The following is a 20,038-nucleotide window of genomic DNA, read 5'->3' on the forward strand; positions in this document are numbered from 1 at the left end:
TTGGAGAGTCAGGAAAATATTCACAGCGAAGAGGACATGTGACTGGGTTCTTAAAGAATGAATAGGAGTTTGTCAGGTAGACCAAGGAACAACAGACATCCCACACAGTTTTGGAACAAGCTTTCAACTGGCAAGTTCTTGTACCTATTCCTGTCATCACCTTTATCTCACTGCATAGTGTGCTGCATGGGAGAATTGTCTATCCCCTCCCAGACAATAGGTCTTCCAGGCCAGAAAATGTACCTTGCTTTCCTTGCCATGTGCAGCACAGTGCCTGACACATGCTAGGCATCATAAGTCTATTTTTGTACCAGGGTATGAAGGCATGAAAGTACCAATCCAGGAATTACCTTTCTCCTTGTCTTAGTGCAAATGGGGAAAAATCATATTCTTACTGTCTCTTATCACTGGTTTCAAGGAAAGACTCAAAGATGCTGAAAACACTCTATAAATTATCTGTTGATTTGAACCAAATTGAAGAAGTTGCTCACCTGGCAGCCATTAAGAGGATCTTCTGTAACATTTGGACTTCATTTGAGTATAAAAATTCCACCAATATGAGCTTTGCTTCCCCTTTAAACAACATGCCACAGTTTCAGAATGATGCCTTGGAAATAAATCCTGTTTGAGTAATGTTTCTCTTGGACTCATAAAATCTTTATGGCAATCTTTTTTCATCTCACAGACTATGAGAAGGAAGAGAGAGCCAGAGCCACTGAGCTAGAAGTGGGGAATGCAGTATTTTCTCATATGTGGGTCACACATTTAATGTAAATAGTTTTTAAATGCAAATCCAATACTGACTACACATTAGCTCAAAAATCCTAGCTCTGTCCAAAGTGCTGAATCTGTGAGTACTCTCTGATTAAAGAGTAGGTGGTATGGAAATGATCTATCCGTTCGGATGGAAGGTTTGAATTAAAACATCTAGTAATAGCCATACTAGGGATAACAACACAAATGGCAGCAGAAATGAAACGTGGATGAACAGCTTAGTGCTCCCACTGCAGCAGAGAGAGGAGAGGGCAAGGGCGAGGGAGAGGGAGCAGGAGGGAGGGAGGGAGAAAGGGAGGGAGGGAGAGAGAGAGAGAGAGAGAGAGAGAGAGGAACAGTAAGTTGATAGAACTGAGCTCTTAATGCAGTTATGCAAAGGAGCACTAAATTGGGAGCCATGCATTAATTCAACACAATTTATTTTAGTGACTACTGTACTGTACTGTACATTATACCAGGACATTAAATTAGCTAACTCATAATCTTTGGTCTCCACAAGATCAGCATTTGCTGAACTACTAACCAGCTGTTGACCTTGAGCAATTTACTTAAACCTTTCAAATCTCAGATTTCTCCCTTAAAATTTTGGGGTAATAGGATCTCACAAGATTACTCTGCAAATTAACTAAGGTGATGCTTACAATGCACTTTGCACAGAATTTAACATGTTGTAAACTCTCAGTGAACATTACATGTTAGGATCATGCATGGTACATTGTGCTGAGTTCTTTATACCCATTATCTTTTATGCTATCATTTACTCCACACCAGTCACATAGGATAGGTTTTAACATCCCCTTTACATAGGTTAGGAAAGTGAGGCTCAAAAGAATGGAGCTTGTTTACTTGCCCAAGTTCATACAGTTGGCCAGTCATGTGGATAGAATTCAGGGCCAGCACTTTTTACTCTAAAGCCAATGCTCATAATTATGGTGATGGTGGCTAGAGCAGGACTTGAAAACTGTTCAGAAACCAAGGAAATAAGGCCAATTCCACCCTCATCTTGGCTGGCACTTTTGGAAAGGCACATTCTCAGAGAATGGGGTGGGCACCCAACCCAGGTGCCTGGGTGAATTTTAGGTTAGGGATACTTACTGGTTGATGAAAATGAGGAGGATAAATCCCAACCTCCAGGAGACTAGAGCCAAACTCCAGCCATCCAGAAAGAGTTTAACCAGGCTCCCAGCCCACAAGGGAGCAAGAATAGGGATCAGAGACTGGAACAGACCAGTCAGGCAGATGGGCCACACTTAGATAGGGTGGTTAACTACAAAAGCTGCAGGGGCTAAATCGCACAGGGCACCTTGGATTGGTGGGTGGGCAACAGACTATTTCCAGAATCCATTTGATAATAGAGGAAGAGGCTCATGATGAATTGCCTGCTGGAGACTCACTGGCACCTAGACAGGGAAAGTTAAACCCAAATATACGGCTAAGCTCTAGAGGCTGGGCAAAAGCTGGCATCACAGAAGCCACTGTCTCACATACTCCATTTGGAACCTCCAGCTGAGCAAAATCTATGATTGTTCTGGTCTGTGCCCTGTGGGGCAGGAGTGATGGGGCTTCTGAATTAGTGACAACACATTGCTATTTCTATGATAAGAATGTTCTTTTTCTTTTAGTCCAAGAGCTTATGATTCAGTCCTATAGACTCCACATAAATATATATTCTCTTTGCTTTCCTCCCTGTGGGAAGTATAGGGCTACAAAGCCCAACAATACTCCCTCCTCCCCCAAAGCTCTTCAATAATCAATGGGAACTTTGGGCTCCTTTGATTGTAACCAGAAAGGTCACATCTCAGTAGTGTCTTTGGGTCTTGCTTGTCCCATTTGTGACAACCCTGAGCTGTCATGGGGCCTTCTTAAGGTGCCCTTCCAGCTCTGACCTTCCATGGGTGTCTTTTATACATAGAGAGTCATCAGCCATCAGACAGGTAAACAATCAACGAGGGCTGTTCATCGAATTGTGCTCCCAAGGCCTCTGTGTCTGCTGCCTTCCACCCCTGCTGCTGCTGTCAGATCAATGGAGGGACCAGATGGCTATGATGTGTCATAACTAATCCTTTTACAGGGACTTTTCTCAGTCCTTCTCCTTTAAGCTGGGAGGCCATGGGCAACCATGCCCCACACCACAGCAGCTCTGGGGAGGCCCATGTTGGCTTCTGATAAAGGTCAGCAGGGGTGTCCAGAATGGATGGCATGCTGGTCTTCCATTCACCCATGGTGCCATCTGGTTTTTCCCCATTAGATGGGAAGTGTAGTTGTTCCCATCTCATGTACATGGCACTCATGGGGCCTGGACTCATGTTCCACTAAAGCTAAGGTAAGGCATGTTGTGACAGAGAAAGTAAAACAGGAGTTTTCAGTTTATTTCCAATGCCTCACCTTCCTGCAGTAATGGCCTCATGTGCTGGTTCCTGGCTCAGGAATTCAAAGGGTTTATTGAACAAATACAGAGGACAGAAAGTGCTGAAGAACATCTCTCTTGGGTGCTGGATAGTCTATTCCCCTATCTCTTAATCAGTACACGTGGTCTCAAATGGTCACTCCAGACCCTGGGTCAGACTGACTTCCAGTTTCTATACCTCTTGATTCAAATTGTCAAGAGAGAGAATCTGATTTGTTCAGCTGGCTAGTCAAGTATCAACTCCCATCCAATCAACTGATACTAAGAAGGGGCACCCTCAGCTGGGACAAGCATAGCCACAGGAGCCCATCCCTCCAGCGGTGGCAACAGGAGGCAGGTGAGGAGCAGGGTAGCCCAAAGAAGAGGGCATGGGCTGGGCACAAAACCCAAGATGTAGCTTCCTCACTGGTATAAGCTTTCCACCTGCTCTTTGGTCTCCCTCAAAAAAAGTGAAGAAAACTTACTCTTTTCATCCACCTCCTTGAACTAAACAAAATAAGACAAAGGGCCTGGCACTCCGTGAAGAGAACTTGAGAGAAATTTCAGGGTGTCCTCACCACCACAGTATTGTCTGTCTGGATTTCATAGTCTGCAAAAGGAAGCTCTGTAAATACTAGGTATTGCTGTGATGATTACAAATCCTCTAAGAAGCTAAATTTCCCAAGTTCTCAGAGTTGTAATGCTTAGGGATTTAGAGATGTAATTAAGAACAGATGGGCCTCAAAAAGGTTGATGACAATGATCTGGGGCTGTAGGAAACAGCAGAGAGGATATTGAAGGGAGGTCCAGGACTTTGTCTCCCCCACGTGGTGGCAGAACGCTGCCTCGGGGGAGGGGGAGGGGAGAGGTGAGTGGCCTGAAGGACCTTGGTCACTAGAATTACTGGGTCCAGGAGTTCCTGACTCCCAGTCTCCCAGAACTGTTGACAGAACCTGTAAACCCACTCAACAGGTTAGAACCAGGCAGTGTGGCATCAGCCTTGGACCATGGTGCTGTGGCAATGGTTTTCTGCTGTTCTGGGACTGAGGGAGACCAGCCGCAGCTGGTCCATTTCCTCTAGGGCAGCCATTTGCCTTCTGCCCACACATCAGTCTTGCCACAAGAGGGCTTCTGCTGCCTCATTGGGCCATTCCCCAACACGCTTTAGTTTTTACTCATTTCCCAGTGTTTTTCTCTGATTCCAGTACTTACTAACAGGCATGGAAATACCAAAAGGCAATACTATGTTTTATTTGATCTATTGACCACGGTGGCCTGAATCTGCGGTGTCTGTAATGCCAAGATTGTTTTGACCTTCTAAAAGGCAATGAATGCTCTCAGAACCACAGCCAAGCAAACAGCTTAGACCCATCCACAAGCAAGAGTCTGGGACCCTGGGAGTTCCAGGGCATTAAATTGCCATCAAAATTTGACCAGAGTCTTGAAACCCTTGCAGCTATGGAAGGGAAGGAGCAGTGACCCAACAATTTTCATGAGAGGCAATAGAATAAAGATGTTAGAGTCAGAATGCCTGAGTTCTGATACTTGATAGCTGTGTGACCTCAGATAAGTTGCTTAACCTGTCTGTATTCCATCTTCTCACCTGCAAACCAGAGATTATTATAGACTCTGCTTAATGGGGTTGCTATATTAAATGAGTCAACACATGTGAGGTACTTAAAACAGTGTCTGGCATGCAGCACATGTTCAGAGTGGTCTCTCTTGTTGTCAGGTGGTACATAGGCACTCTACCCTGTGTCTTTTACTTTTGTTCTCACAATAACCTTAGGAAACAGAGTTTTGTATTACTATATGCAAAAGAAGAAATTGAATCTCTGATGTTCGATAAATTGCCCAGGACCACCTAGCTAGTAAATGGTAGGGATAGATTTCTAAAGTGGAGATCTCTGACTCCGAGGCCTATGTTCTTTCTATTCTCTGCCGTGGCCAATCCCCATCATGGACTGCCTTGCTTCCCATAATCATACCCCCTCCCCTCCTGTTCCCTTTGCACCCACCCAAGTTAAGTCCAGTGACTCTGGAATCACAGCACCACTTTCGGCCCATGACAACTCTCTGAGCCTCAGTTTCCCTATTTCTGCAAATTGGCACAATCCCAGGGCCCGCTGAGAAAGAGAGCAGCAGCCCCTGAGGGCTGGAAACTGGCCTGGCAAAATCAGGCCACTGCTTCGCTGGGAGCTGGCCTGGCACCCACAGCAGACCTTGGTGTTGTCCTGTTGGACATGAACATCAGCATCACACAGGCCGTTCTATGACCATGATGAGTTAAGACAAAAACAGGACTGCTTCATAATCACATCTGAACTCGAGCACAAGCAAGAACACTACCAAGACACAAAGATGACCGACCAGTCCCCTCCCTCTGCATCTTGGCTGACATGAGTGACAGCTGCTGCTCTACCAATTGCAACTTTAGTCCTGCTTCATTCTTCCTGCCTTCTAGATAAAATTTATGAACTACCCAGTTGTAAACATATGCCTACTTTGTGACAGCATCTAATCCACAGCAAAGCTCTACTTCCTTGAGCCCTCCCCAAATCACCTAACACAGGCTTGAATCCTATAGTAGGTCCTTTCCAATACCCTCTTACTGGGACCTCCACAGTTCCCAGTGGTGTGCACTCTGGCTCATTGCCACAAGCCAATAATGCCAACTTTGTTCAACTACAGGTGGATTCCTGGTGGTCTTTGGCTGTGGTTTGGTGGGTGGGATGGGCATCCACACTGCTTCTGGAATTAAATATGGTGATGCTTGAAGAGCACTTAGAAACGGGGCCTGGTCCAGGGAAAGTGCCCAATACATCCTAGCTACCAGCACTGTATTTATTTCCAAAAATGTCCCTCTTTGGACAAAGCTGGTGCACACCCATTAACTCTAACCAGCTTCCTTCTTTTCAGAAGTCCATGCAGACACCCTTTCAGATTTGCCATGGGCACTGAGCATGCCCCATTTGCACTTTACAGACCCTGTCCTCCACACCGCAGACCTCAAGCCCGTAAAAACCTTTAGTACCCATGACTTTTGGGACTGCTGTCTGCCCACTGGGGCTCCGCTTAGAGAACACCCCCTCAGGGTGTTTTGACAGCAAGATGGGTAGAAGGGAGGCCAGGCTGGCAGTGGAGTGATGATCAGGCTTCAGCAGTCCCCTTTCTGCTTGCTGGCAGCGTAGACACTCTACAAATGGAAGTTCCCTCACCCGCTTGCCAGAGCTGTGCAGGCCAGAGGAGTCTGGCCAGATTCTTCAACCCACATGTACTCACAGCTGCATCCACAAGGGGCAGCCCCAGGGATGGCAGAGTTCTTCATGCCCACTGCTGCTAATTGCAGATAATGCATTAAAAATACAGAGCCACATCTGTTCATTTCAACATGAGTATCGAGGAATTTACGTGGTTTATAATGACAGAGTGTGAGGGGAGGAAAATGCTCACTCTGCCTGCAGACCAGACGCACAGCTGTGAGCAGAGAGCTGGAGGTGTGGTTTCTGGTGCCCAATAAATTCTCTGGATGCCAGCCAAACCCTTTCTTGGAGGTGCCAAGGGATAGATCCAGGTATTTCTCTGGAAATACTACATTATGTAGCCAGTCAAGCACAGAGTGTGTGTGTTGGTACTCAAGAAGTCTTCTGGGCCAGCTCTGCTGTTTGCAGAGTTCCCACGAGGAGGGGACCGACTACTGCCAGCCACAGGACAGGAGGAGCAGTGTGCCTCTCATGATTCCAACAAGCAGGCACTGAGAAGCTGGCCTAGAGTTTCAGTTCCTTGCCTGCAAAACGGAGGTGTTTAAAGTTCTTGCCTCATTGGGTTTATTAGCAAATCAAATAATTACATCTGGTTCACCCCAAACAGTACCAGGCACAGCATAGGCATCCAATAAATGTTTACTATTATTATTTTACTGCATGTCAAGCATCGTGTAAGATTTTAAAGGGTACCGGGATGAATAAGGCAAAGCCTCTGCCCTTCTCCTCAAGTTTGGGAGACAGTTGATACAATGTGATCTGCAGTGCGATGATGATATGTTACGGGAGCACAGAGGAGGGTGGGAGAGTCAAAGAGGGCTTCCTGGAGGAAGGGCCACCTGACCTGACTCTCGTCTGAAGGTAGACGTTTACCAGACCTAAAAGGTAAGGAGGATGGTCCCAGCCTGGAGTAGCATGTGCAAAACCCCTGAGGAGAGTGTCAAGGTATAACATTTCTGGGGGAAATACTGCATAGCAGGGCCTTTGGGTGGATAATAATAAGCATCTATTGCTGTGTAACAAATTTCCCCAGAACATATGGCTTGAAACAACATTACCTCACATGTTCTGTGTGTTAGAAATCTGATTGTGATTTAGCTAGGTCCTCTGGCTCAGGGTTTCTCACAAGCCACAGTCAAGGTGTCTGCCAAGACTGTAAGTCATCTCAAAGCCCAACTGGGGAGAAGGGTTTGCTCCAAGCTTACTCACATGATTGAAGGATTGAGTGTCTCCGTGCTGTCAATCAGAGACTACCTCAGTGCCTTTCTGTCGGGCTTCAACATGGCTGCTTACCCCATCAGAGAGAGTCAGAGAGGGAGAGGATAAGACGGGAGTCCCAGTCCATTATAACTTCATCTCAACAGTGGCAGCTTACTCTTTTTGCTGTGTTCTACTTGTTAGAAGCAATTCACTGGGTCCAGCCCACACAGAGGGGAGAGGATTGACCAAGGGCACAAATGCCAAGAGATGAAGATCATGTGGTCATTTCTGAAGGTACTTACCACAGGCTGCCCTCTGGCCCCCAATGACTCATTCCTCTTTCACACACAAAAACAGTTACCCCGTCCTCGGGTCCCCAAAGTCTTATCCCATGATAGTATTAGCTCAGAGTATAGAATACCATCATCTAAATCCGGTTCAGGTATGGATGAGGCTCGTGGGTGTGGTTCCTTAAGGGCAGGTTCTAGAAGACGGTTACTCTGCTGCTATAGTTCTACAAAACCAGAGAGAAAAGTTCTCGGCCCCCATATACCCAACACACGATGGTGGGACAGGCCTAAAGTAATGGTTACAGACATTCCTACTCAAAACAGGGGGAAATGTGAGGCATAAAGCAATCCCTGGTCCATAACAATTCTGAAATCCACCCAGGAAAATACTGGAACTTTCTTGATTACCTTCAAAATCTGGGAATAATTCTCCATGAGTGTTCGCTCCACCTTCTGAACTCTTGGTTTCTCCCTCTGAGTCATTTTTTTTTCCCATGGAAGAAAGCATATATTGAGACTGGGGAGTCCAGTGACCTCTTTTTATTTTGTGCTGACTCCATCCCTCTCAGTCCTTCTTCTGATGATAGTTTTCTCCAGACCTTTGCGGGTCTTCGCTAAACCTGAGATTCACTCTTTACACAGAAGCCATGCCCACAGATTTCTTTGAACAAAACCCTTCTCTACCTTGAGTTTCTGCTAAGGTGACCAAGGAACGATACGCTGATGCTTCCCAGAGGCCTTGCTGTTTGATCTGGAGGACCTGTGAGACCACCGTCATCTCTCTAAAGGGCCTTGTGTGACTGAATGATGCCCTGCTCTTTTGGTCTTCCTGAGGTCTCAACCAAAGGCTGCACAGCCTTACTCTCAGCTTTATCTCCAGACCACCTTTCCCTGACAGCACTGGAAAGCCATTTCTTGATTTTAGTGTCCTTTGCTGTCTTGGGAGATTGAGAGTTTTCAAAACAATCAAGTCCCAGGGTACCTGTGTGGCTCAGTCGGTTGAGCATCTGACTCTTGATTTTGGCTCAGGTCATGATCTCAGGGTTGTGAGATTGAATCCTGCATCAGGCTTGGTGTGGATCTTGCTTAAGATTCTCTCTCTCCTTCCACCCCTCTGCTCCCCACTCTTGCTCTCTCTCTCTCTCTCTCTCTCTCTCTCTCAAACAAAACAAAACAAAAAACAAAACAAAACCTGTCAAGTCCTGACTCCTTTTTAAACAATTTTTCCCTTGATTTATCTCTTCTCACATAAATGTCAAGAAGAAAGTGGTCAGTGCCTTTGGCACTTTGCTTGGACCTCTCCTTGGCTAGGTTACTAAGTTAAGTGGGCCATGTTGTGCTTTCACGTAACTGCAGACAATAGTGTTGCTAAGCTTTCTGCCACTACAAAACAAGGATCCCCTCCTTCCAGTTTCCATAACATGTCCTTGCTTCCTTTTGAGCCTTCACTGGCAGCATCCTCAAAGTCCAGATTTTTCTAACAAGCTTCACAGAATATTCCCCTAGACTGCCCACTGTTTCCAAAGCTATCGCACATTTTTAGGTATTTTCCATGATACTATGCCTCTCTTGATAACTCAGTCTGGATTACCACCTATTGGTTTGTAACAAATTACCCCAAACTGTGGTTGCATGAAACAACAGCATCTATTAGCTTAGTCTCTGTGAGTCAGGAATCAGAAGTGGCTTATCTGGGTCACAAGGCTGTTCAGTAAAGGTGTCCACTGGAGCTGAGGAATGATCCACCTCCAAGCTTATTCATAGTTGTTGGCAGGATTCATTCCTTGTAGGCTGTTTGAAAGGGGGCCTCAGTTCCTCACTGGATGTTGGCCAAAGCCACCCTCAGTTCCTTTCCACATGAGCCCCTCCACAGGGCAGCTTTCAACATCTCAGTTTGCTTTGAGCAAGCAAGAGACAGAGACAGAGAGAGACCATTTTTTACACCCTAGTCACTGGTACAGAAGTGACATCTTATCACTTTTGCCCTATTCTATTCATTAGAAGTAAGTCACTAGGTCCAGCCCACACTTAAAGGGAGGTATTACACAAGGGTGTGAATACCAGGAGGTGGGGATCACTGGGAGCTACTGCAGAAGCTGAGTGTGGGTGGCAGTGCAGAGGCAGCAGGGGCTCATGCTGTGTCAGACTGCCATAGGCAATGGGCAACCACTGAAACACTTTCCTGTTGAGGGGGAAGAGTCTTACATCAATCAAGCATCAGAGGAAGGACTGGAAAGGGAGCAATGGGTAGTGAGAGCTATTGCGTGGAAACTTACAAGGGGATGGCCACATGAGCATATTCATGGCATCTCACCAACCCAGAGGTCAAGGCCAGCCTGGAACATCACATGGCCCCCTTCAGGCCCCTGGCTAAGCTTTCTTCTGCTTCAACTGCCTTTTTCTGTGTTGTTCTTCTCTTCTTTAAACCATCCTCTAGACACCAGGGCAGGCACCCTCATTCATAGGGTCCTTCTTACACACCAGCCCTCATTTACTGTGATATCCCAGATATTTTATGTACTCTCCAGCACACCTAAGGGCAAGTATTATTTTGGGGAGTGTGATTAGAGATACATGACAAGAGAGTGTCATCCCCTTGGTGACTTAACCCTAAGGACCATGCTCTGTCCATGGACCTGATCCTCAGACTTAAAGGCCCAGAAACGGGATCATTTCATCCTCAGACAGTTGGTGCTTTAGTGGCATCTAAAATCAGCTATAAGATCCCAACACAGTTATGTGTTCCAGATGCTAATCAATTGTTTTTCAACTGGGATCAACTCCTCTGTAGGGATTTGAGGTAAACCCAATACATATATATGCTCGTTCCCATCAGGTTTGAAATCCGTTGGCAGGTGCAGGAGAAAAACATGAGGGTCAGCCTGTCGCCTCTATTACCAATGAAGTAATTGGAACACAGACCTGAGCGCACTCTGCAGCCAAGGAGGGGTGGGAAGAAAGAAAAGGATGGCCAGCTCCTTCTCTCAAACCCAGTAGGCAGATAAGTCTCACTCACTCTTCTAAGTGAATGGCTGGGTTGCAAGAGGGAGAAGAATTCGTCTGTGAGCCCGGGACTAGCAGCATCAGTGTCACCTGGGAACTTTTGGAAATGCAAAGTTTAGGTCCAACTCCCAGAAAAATGGCATTTTTGGGGACATAGCATTCTGTGTCCAACATGCTCAGAGGTGATTCTTTTTTTTAATGTTTATTTATTTTTTAGAGAGAGAGAGAGAGAGAGAGAACAAGCAGGGGAGGGGCAGAGAGAGAAGGAGACAGAATCTGAAGCAGGGTTCAGGCTCTGACCTGTCAGCACAGAGCCTGACGTGGGGCTCAAACTCACAAACCATGAGACGACCTGAGCCAAAGTTGAATGCTCAACCGACTGAGCCACCCAGGCGCTGCGGAGGTGATTCTAACATAGGCTCAAGGTTGACAACCACCACTCAAGTGAAAGCTGTTCCACATGCAAACATGAGACCTGGGAAGAAGTGTCCTTATGGAACATTCTGCCACCCATGCCTACCCTTATGAATCACAGGAGTAGAAGTTTCACACTTTTCATGTTTGATTTTTAGCTTAAAGTTGCTCCCATGAGTACCAAGTAGAGGCTCCTGATTTTTTCCCCTCCAAAAAAGAGACATGCCATGGGCTTGATATTTGTTAGCCTTGCCTCTAGCTCTTGCAGACCTTGGAGGGGCTAGCATCTCCTTGTTGGCACTTGGTAGTCTCTGAAGACTCTAGAATGCCCAATAACCAGAAATCAAAGTGGATGTACATGGCTCGCCCTGCAGAAAACTCTGTGGCTTCCCACTGTACTTAGATGTTAAAATAAACTTCTTTCTAAGGTCTGCCCCTCTCCAGCTGCATGGCATCCACTTGCTCACACCTTGTCATTCTGGCCTCCCTCCCCTCCCTCTAATATGCCAAGCTCACTTCTGTCTCAGGACCTTTGCACTAGCTGTCCCACTGCTTGAAGAACCCTTTCTTCAGACCTTGGCATGCCTGGTTTCTACTTGTCCTTTAAATCCAAACTCAGATGTCATCTTTGACCACTGATTTAACGTGCTCTCAACCTCCCTTGTCACTGTTTATCTCATTACCCTTGTTTATTTTCTTTGAAGCACTTGGCACTATCAAAAAATGATCCGGTGTGTTTATTTGTTGACTTATTATCTGTCTTCCCCTCCCTGGAACGTAAGAGATCACAGACCTTGCTGTATTCCAAGCATCAGAACAGTTCCTGGTATATTGCAAGCATAAGATTTACATAAATATTTGTTGAATAAATGAATAAATGAATGAATAAATGAACATAGGAAAAGCTTTAGGAGAGAAGGATCAGAGTGCAGTGATTCAGCCATTGAGACAGCAGTGGGCCCAAAGACTCTGCCTTCCTCTTCCCAAGGGCAGGGGCACAGAGCCCACCTGAGTGGGTCTGGAGCTCTGGCTCCACACCACACTTCCTGCCTGCTTCTCCTCTAGCCCACTGACTTAGTCCAGGCTCCCACCTCTCCTCCTCCTCCCCCTCCTCCTTCTCCTCCTCTTCCTCCTCCTTCCCTCCCTCCTCTGTCATTACATTACAGTCATTAGAAGCCTACAGATTCACACCCTCCTGTCGCCTTTTTCATAAAGGAATGTTAATGGAATTTGTCTTCAGCAGGGGCGATGCAGACTGTTGTCAAAACTATGACTTGGCCACCCACATTCATGTAATTAATCACACAGGAAACCAGAAAGGGGCAGTATGAGGGCTGGGCCCGGCTGTGTGGCAGCCCACTTCCCAGAAAGGAGTGTGGTACAACACCCAGCTGCTACCCATCAGGAGCCCACAGGTCAGGCTGGAAACAACTTAACTGGAACCACTACAGAGGAGTACAAGCCAGGATGGGTTCTGCCCAGGGCAGGGATGGAGGTGGTCTTTTCCACCTTCAGGAAGTTACAAAGGAAAGGAAATTAAACAGTTAAAGTAGAGGCTAGAGAGAGACATAAGGCTAAAGACAGCCTCTTCTAGAATTATAAGAAATCAGGCATTAATTAAATACTGTATTGGTTATCTATTGTCATGTAACAAATCACCACACACTTACTGGCTTAAAACCATACACATTGTCTCATGGTTTCTGTGGGTCAGGAATCCAGTAACAGCTCAGCTTGGCTGTGAGACCTCACAATGCTGCAATCAAGCTGTCAGTGAGGGCTGGGTTTTCATCTGGAGGCTCAACTGGGGAGGGGCCCACTTCCCTGCTTATGTAGTTGCTGCAACATTCAGTTCCTCATGGTTGTAGGACTGGGAGCTTTAGTTTTTGTTGGGCTATCGGTCTGAGGCCACCCTCAGCTCCTAGAGACTTACCACCATTCTTTGCCATGTGGGTTTCCTCAGCTTGGCTGCTTCACCAAGCCAGCACAGAGAATCTCTAGAGCAAATCAAGTAGTAAGATGGAGTTTTATATATCATTACATAATCACAGAAGTCACATCTTATCTGTTTTCCTTCATTCTATTGATTAAAAGCAAGGTACATGTGCTGCCCATATTTAATCAGAAGGGATCATACATGGGTATGGATACCAGCAGGGAGAATCATGAGACAGCCACCCTAGAGGATGCCCACCACAGTACCTATTATGTGTTAATGACTGTGCCAAGTGCTCTTATATGTATTACATCATTTATTCACTAAAGCAACCTGCAAGGTGGGCATCATCCCCATTGCACGGGGAGGACTCAGAGGAAAGAGAATTTGCCCAGGGTCTTGCAGACATTAAGATCAGAACCATTTGTACCACAGCACCAAGCCAATCTGTGCAAGCTTAGAGGCTGAAGGATTTGCATCTTTGCAGTGAGGGGCAAGGGTCTGAGGGAGGCAGGGGAAGCAGGGTAGCAAGTGCGTTACAGCTTCCTGTGAGACTTGAGACCAGGAGGAAGGGATGGGTGTGGATTACATGTTGAGAAAGAAGAAAACAGAGCACTTAGGTTTGATGATCTCTGCTTTCTCAATGAAATAGAAAATGAGAACGTCTCCTGAGAGAGTGGAGATTGGGCTGCAGGGGAAGCAGAGCCAAGTTGGAACAACAACTGTAGGAAACAGGGAATGGGAAACAGGAATCCGGCCAACACCAGTACAAGGTTGCCAAGTAGGATAAAGCTGCTTCCTCCCTGAAGACTTCAAAGGTTGCCTTGGTAGGGGGTACCTGCTTCCACCCCGGCACTTTGTACAGTCTTCACTTTAACTGTGCCTTGTAGTGCTGTCGCTTATGCCCACAACCAACTCTCTCATCAGAAGGAAAGTTCTTTCAGGGCAGGAACCTAACAGTAGTCTGTGCGGGGCCTCCCGGTACCCAGCACAGGATCTGCCACATGTGAGTCTCCCACAAATAGCCTGATTCCAGACATAGAATTTTGAAATCACTCCACTCTATTACCTTCTATTCCCTAAAGGCTCACCCAGTCCTATAAGACTTTTCAAAGTAAGCCTTTTTACTTTTGTTTTGAGAGTACAAATAGCAGTACAGTATGAAGTATAAATGCATCATGGAATAGGAATGGAGATGGAATTAGGGAAGCCTCTTGCATGCATAACCTGGTGACAAAAAAGCATTTTTGCAATTTGGCCCAGTCTTTTTGATGTCAAGAAGCCAAGAGCCATTTCAAAATAGTTCGTATCAATCTATATTGATATGAAACGTTGCCCATAGTATATTGTTGCCTAAAAAATAGTTACAGCACAGACACAAAACAATCTGATTTGTGTCAAATTACCAGTTTTGACTTTAAGTGGCAGAAAACCTAATTCAAACTAACTTAGACAAAAAGATGGAATATGTGGGTTCATCTTCAATGAAAATCTCAAGACTATACCCTGATGCCATAAAGACTAACATTGGGGCCCGAGAATGAGGCAAATGTCTCACAACAGCCTCAGGGATATACTATAGAGGGCCATGGGATCCCTTGCAAAAGTTCTGTGGTCCACTCTGATTGGACCAGCATGGGTCACATGCCTGTAACTGAACCAATCAGTGTGACTGGAGGACTTCATCTGATCAAGCCTTGGATGGAGGCAGGTGCTGTGAACAAGAGGAGAAGGGATGGATACCAGGTAGTCAGAAAGGCAACAAATGTCCATGCCCATGTGTGTTATGCTTATAAGCATAGAAAAATGAGTGGGTGGATGCCCACCAAAATTATGACAGGGTTTTCTCCAAGTTGTATGACTTGGGCAGAGTCAAATGTCTGTTTTTGTAAAATCAGTCCAGAGCTTCATCCCCACTAGAGTAGGGATCACCACTGGAGTCTCATCTTGGCTAATGGTACGTAAGGCTTGCTGGAGGAGCAGTTCTAGAATTACTGGAGAAACCAAACCCCCCAAGGCCCACCTAAACTCCAGTTTCTCAATCTCTGCTGGGCCTGAACTGGGAGCGCAACTTGAACTCCAGGCCTTCTGGCCCTCCTGCTGAAGAGAATGGCAGGACTGAAGGACCGGTGCCATGCACCTGACCCTGAGGAGAGTCTTCTGCCCTAGATAACCACTTGCAACCAGGATGCCCTTACCTCCATGACTTCCACTTTGCACCTGGAGACTCCCATCCGACCTGCCCAAGCCAAGCTCTGTAGGTACTGACCTCATGGGCTGCTCTGTGGACACCTTTGCTACCTGTCTCAAAGCCAGCCCTCCCCAGGGTCAGCTTCCAAACCCCAACCTCAACTACCACCCACTCACTTCCTCCAAGCAGCTGCAGCCACAGCCGCTGTAATGCCACACAGGAGGCCAGAGACAGGCAGTACAGTTGAATGACATTTTATTTCTAATTGGATCCGTCAGCCTCGTCCGACTCCATTTTCCCTCTTCGCTGGTTCTTAGCTGACCGTTGGTGGCCCGTGTTGGCCTTACGTTGTTTACGGTAGATTTCCAGGTCCTCTTGGTACTTGGCTCTCAGGAGAGCTGCTCTTTGTTCATATGGCTGCTTTTCAGCACCTGCTGTTGCCGACCACATCTTCCCTGAGGCCTTTGCCACCTGCACTACAGACCAGTTTGGATTCTCCCTCTTCAGCTGGGCATAGTGGTCTTGGCAGAAGAGCAAGAAAGATGATGGGGGCCGTCTGGGTGCGTAGGGGTCCCTCTTTCTCCTCTTCTTCTTCTTGCCACCGTAATTCATCATCTCTTCCTGGTATCGGGCTTTGTCGAGCTTGGCCAGGGCTTCATATTTGGCCTTTTCATGTTTTGAGATGGACCTCCATTTTTCCGAACACTTTCTAGAGAACTCTTTAAAGCTGAGGTAGGTATTTGGCTGCTGCTCCTTGAACTTGTTCCTGTAATTCAGCAAAAAGTGGATATAAGAAGAGACATTTGCCTTGGGCCTTAGCTGAATTTCTTTTCCCATGTTCATAAGGTCATTTTTTTTTTTCTGGATTCAGTAACTTGGATAGCAGAGACTTCTGTCTCCACACTCCAGGAACAATCTAGAAGGTGCTCTGCTTGCGGTGAATTTTTCTCTCTGAAGAGCTACGGTCAGGAGTCAGCCTTTTCAGTGGTGGTGGCATTATTGAGTCAGAGGAGGGAACTGTGACATCATTCACCAGCCTGCAGCATTTGCATACAGCCACTCTTATTGGTTGGTTACTTGAGGGTCCATTTCTGCTTCTCATGAGCAATGATGGTTCATCCAGACGAGGCTAGGGAGCAGCCACTTCCTCTAGAATATTTCTCCTTGACTTCCTGGAGGCCACAGGCTTTGCTCAGCAATGGGAGCTTTCAGTCCCTTAGATGTAGTAAAGAGCCACGGGGTCTGCCTTCCTTGCCGTAAGATTGTCAAGATGCCGCATGATCCCTCCACAGTCAGGATGGAAATAACGAACATGAGGAGGTGGATGGCTCTGAGCTGTCATGATAAAATGTGAAGTCTTTCTGTTTGCCTTGAATGGTGGCAGCTCACACCATTCAAAGAGTTTAGTAGTGACTCTAAAAATAATCAGGTATGACAGCCGTGACTCGGTTCCTGTCAGGACAAAGTTGTCTAATTTAAAACCTAAGCATTTGGGCTATACATCTAAATTCTTCATCGCTCTGAAGAACTGGGGGGCGGGGTAGGTGGAGGGAGGAGAAACTTGAGGTTTTACTAATTACACTTGAGTCCATGAAAGTGGGGTCAAATCCTTGGCTTATCCGGAGGCCTCTTTGCTCTCATCTCATGGATCCCTGTCTCTCAGGGTTAGAGAACAGAGCCCTAATGGCTACACTCAAACTAGCTGGCTTCTGATTTGTTGTGAAAGCAGTTGCAAATATTCTACCCTTCTTCCGGATGAAGGAAGAAAGAAAGACAATAGAAGTGTCATCTAGTGACCTTTGGACACTTTAAGGTCCTTGCTTGGAAGGTACTGGGGTTAATACAACTCTTCGCTGTGCTGAATCGATAGGGCTGGAAAATGGAGCCTCATTAACACAAAAATTAGGGTAAGATAGCCACTAACAGGTGGGAGTCTGAATTTGGGCTGATTTGCGTGACTCAAGCTTGTGCTTCACATGCTGCCTCCTCAGAACTGGTGCCTCCGAGGCCGATGGTTCCAGTGTACGGCTTCGGTTACTGAGCCTGATGAGAAAGCTGCCTAAGACTAGTCCGGCCGCACTTACAGTCATTCCCAGGGCTCCAGGACTGACTTCAACATCCATCTTCTGTAAAAGAAATATGAAAATTGATGAGCGTCCCTAGTCCTGAATTTTATCCCCAGCTCTGCGACAAGGCGACTGGACTACTGACCAGCCCCTTCTTTCCTGTAAGCCTATGATTTCCTATCTGTAAAATAGGTGCTTTGGACTGGCCAAGAAAGACCCTCCGGGTGACATGCTTTAGTTTTATGGCTGCATTTAGGGGCCTGTAAAATATCAGATGCCAGCTGAGGCAGTCTGGGCTAGTGGTGGGGGCAGAGGGGTCTGGCCAGTGAGAACATTTCTCAGCCTAGTTAGCTTTTTGTGCTGCGGTTCTTTTTCCCAAGGGCCACCGCAGGTTGGCTCACCTGTTTGTTGGATTTGAGCTGGGCTACCAAGGGGAATGGGACATAGCTCCTCTCCGAGATGGAAGGACTTGGCTAACATCTATAAATATTAATCAGACTCTGCTCAGTCTCACAAAAACCCCAGCGGCTCATCTGTGCCTCCATTCATGACCTCCTACCCTTCTCATGATGAAAAGATCCAGAAGGATTAACCCCATGATAATCATCTGGAGCCTAACAGATCTAGGAAGACAAGGTGGTGAAAGGTAAAAGCTGTGGCCACCCTTTGGTGTCTGGGCCACACTCTCAACTTGAAGAGATGTAATGGGGGCATTGTCTGGAGGACCTTAAGCACGGTCAACATGCCTGGATTTCTAAATCAATGCTATGTGTGTTGGTAACTGAGACTTTCCAACCTTCTCCACCCTGCCCTTTTGCCCTGGGAAGATGAGACCACATCAATGAGTCTCATGCCATCTGGCTTCCATTTCAGTTTGGCCAATGGGGACCCCAACAGTAGATCAGGGAGAGAGGAAGGTGAAGTCAGGACATTTATTCTGGCTCCCTCCTCACAGGTTCTCCGACCCAGGACTGAGGTCTTGGCTCCAACTAAGGGTCTTTTCCAAGTGACTGACTCCTTCTAGGTTCAGGAATTGCTCCCTCTGCTTGTCCTCTCCTGCCAAGGGTGGTAAGAGCTCTTTTACTAGCCTCTGAGGATTCTGTTATGCCTGTGGCTTTCCTACACCTTTCCCTTCCCTTTGTAAAGAGCTTCTTTATTAAACACGCCTCAAATTCTTCTAATTTGAATGGCCATCTGTTTCCTACTGGGACCCTGACCGGTGTACCATGTTTCTGGCTTTCCACCATGAACAGCCATGGAGGTGGATAAATAAAGCAAGCGTGGGCACCAGTTCAGTGTCGAGGGTAGTGAGCTTCTCAAGGCCCAAGCACCCAGCAGTCACATGGCCCAGAATGGTCTGCAGGGGCAAACATGCCTGCCAGGGCAGTAGCAGAACAGGGCCAGATGGCCTCAATAGAGGCATCTAACAACACTTGTATTATGAGATGACCTCTAGGCAGGGTTATGGGTCTGGAGAACCAGATAGTAAATATTTTCAACTTTGTGGGCCATATGGCTTCTATTGAAAGTACTCAACTCTACCATTGTAGCTCAAAAGTAGCCATAGACAATATATACACCAATGAGTGTGGTTATGGCCCTGATAAAACTTTACAAAAACAAGAAGTGGGCTGGAGGTCAGAAATCTGCTGACGCTGGTCTAGAGATATGAGTTCAGTGTTTTCTAACTTGTTAATTGCAGTTTACAATAGGAAATACATTTTTACATCATGACCCATTTGTGCACATGCATAGTTCATAATATTTATATACTGCTTAATGTGTGCCAGTCTCTTTTCTAAGTGCTTTACCTACATCAATTGATTTAATCTATGACAACCGTGTGTGTGTGTGTGTGTGTGTGTGTGTGTGTTGGAGGAGGTGCTATTTTTATCCCCACTGTAAAGATAAGGGTCTCTAAACACAGAGTATACAGAAACAAAAGCTTTATGAAACTATACTTACTATGTGTGTGATATACTCTTTTCTGTCCTGTTATAGTTCCTATTTTGTTATTTAAAGTACAACCTGCAGACTGATCTCATGACCTACTTTGGACTGATTTGAAGAACACTATATAGGCAAGCTGAGGGGTTGCTCCTACTTTAGACACTGTGAGATCCTCTTGACTTAGCAATGAATGATAACGAAGTGGAAAGAACATGGCCTAGAGTCAGGGAGACATGAGTTCAAATGTTAGCTTTGCCGCTTACTAGCTGGGTCTAGCTTGTTACAACCTTATCAATAAAGAGCAATGAGGTGGTAACAAAGCAGTATGGAGCAATTAACAAATGATGAGAATAACGTACCCAATACTCCCCCCTGCCATGTGGGCTGGACGTAGGGACTCACTTCTAATGAATAGAGTGTGGAAAAGTTCAAATTGTGTCTTTCCAGTGGAGAAAACTGACAGATACCACCTTAATCAATAACGGTTATCTTTCCCCCATTCCATAACCCATGGTCTCATCATGAGAAAATGTTAGACAAGCCCAAATTAAGGGATATTCTACAA

The 20,038-nt window shown here is 46.3% G+C and overlaps 2 protein-coding genes across 2 annotated transcripts in view; one reads left to right on the forward strand and one right to left on the reverse strand.

The window, feature by feature from the left end:
- Positions 1–20,038, forward strand: part of CSMD2 (CUB and Sushi multiple domains 2) — a 600,568-nt gene that overhangs the window by 248,783 nt on the left and 331,747 nt on the right.
- On the reverse strand, positions 15,696–16,779 carry HMGB4 (high mobility group box 4). Its single transcript, XM_058718152.1, has one exon. It carries the CDS (start codon positions 16,298–16,300, stop codon positions 15,719–15,721), a length of 582 nt encoding a protein of 193 aa, XP_058574135.1. The 5' UTR covers positions 16,301–16,779; the 3' UTR covers positions 15,696–15,718.

This window comes from Neofelis nebulosa, chromosome 2 (assembly GCF_028018385.1).
Source record: "Neofelis nebulosa isolate mNeoNeb1 chromosome 2, mNeoNeb1.pri, whole genome shotgun sequence".
Classification (NCBI taxonomy): Eukaryota; Metazoa; Chordata; class Mammalia; order Carnivora; family Felidae; genus Neofelis; species Neofelis nebulosa.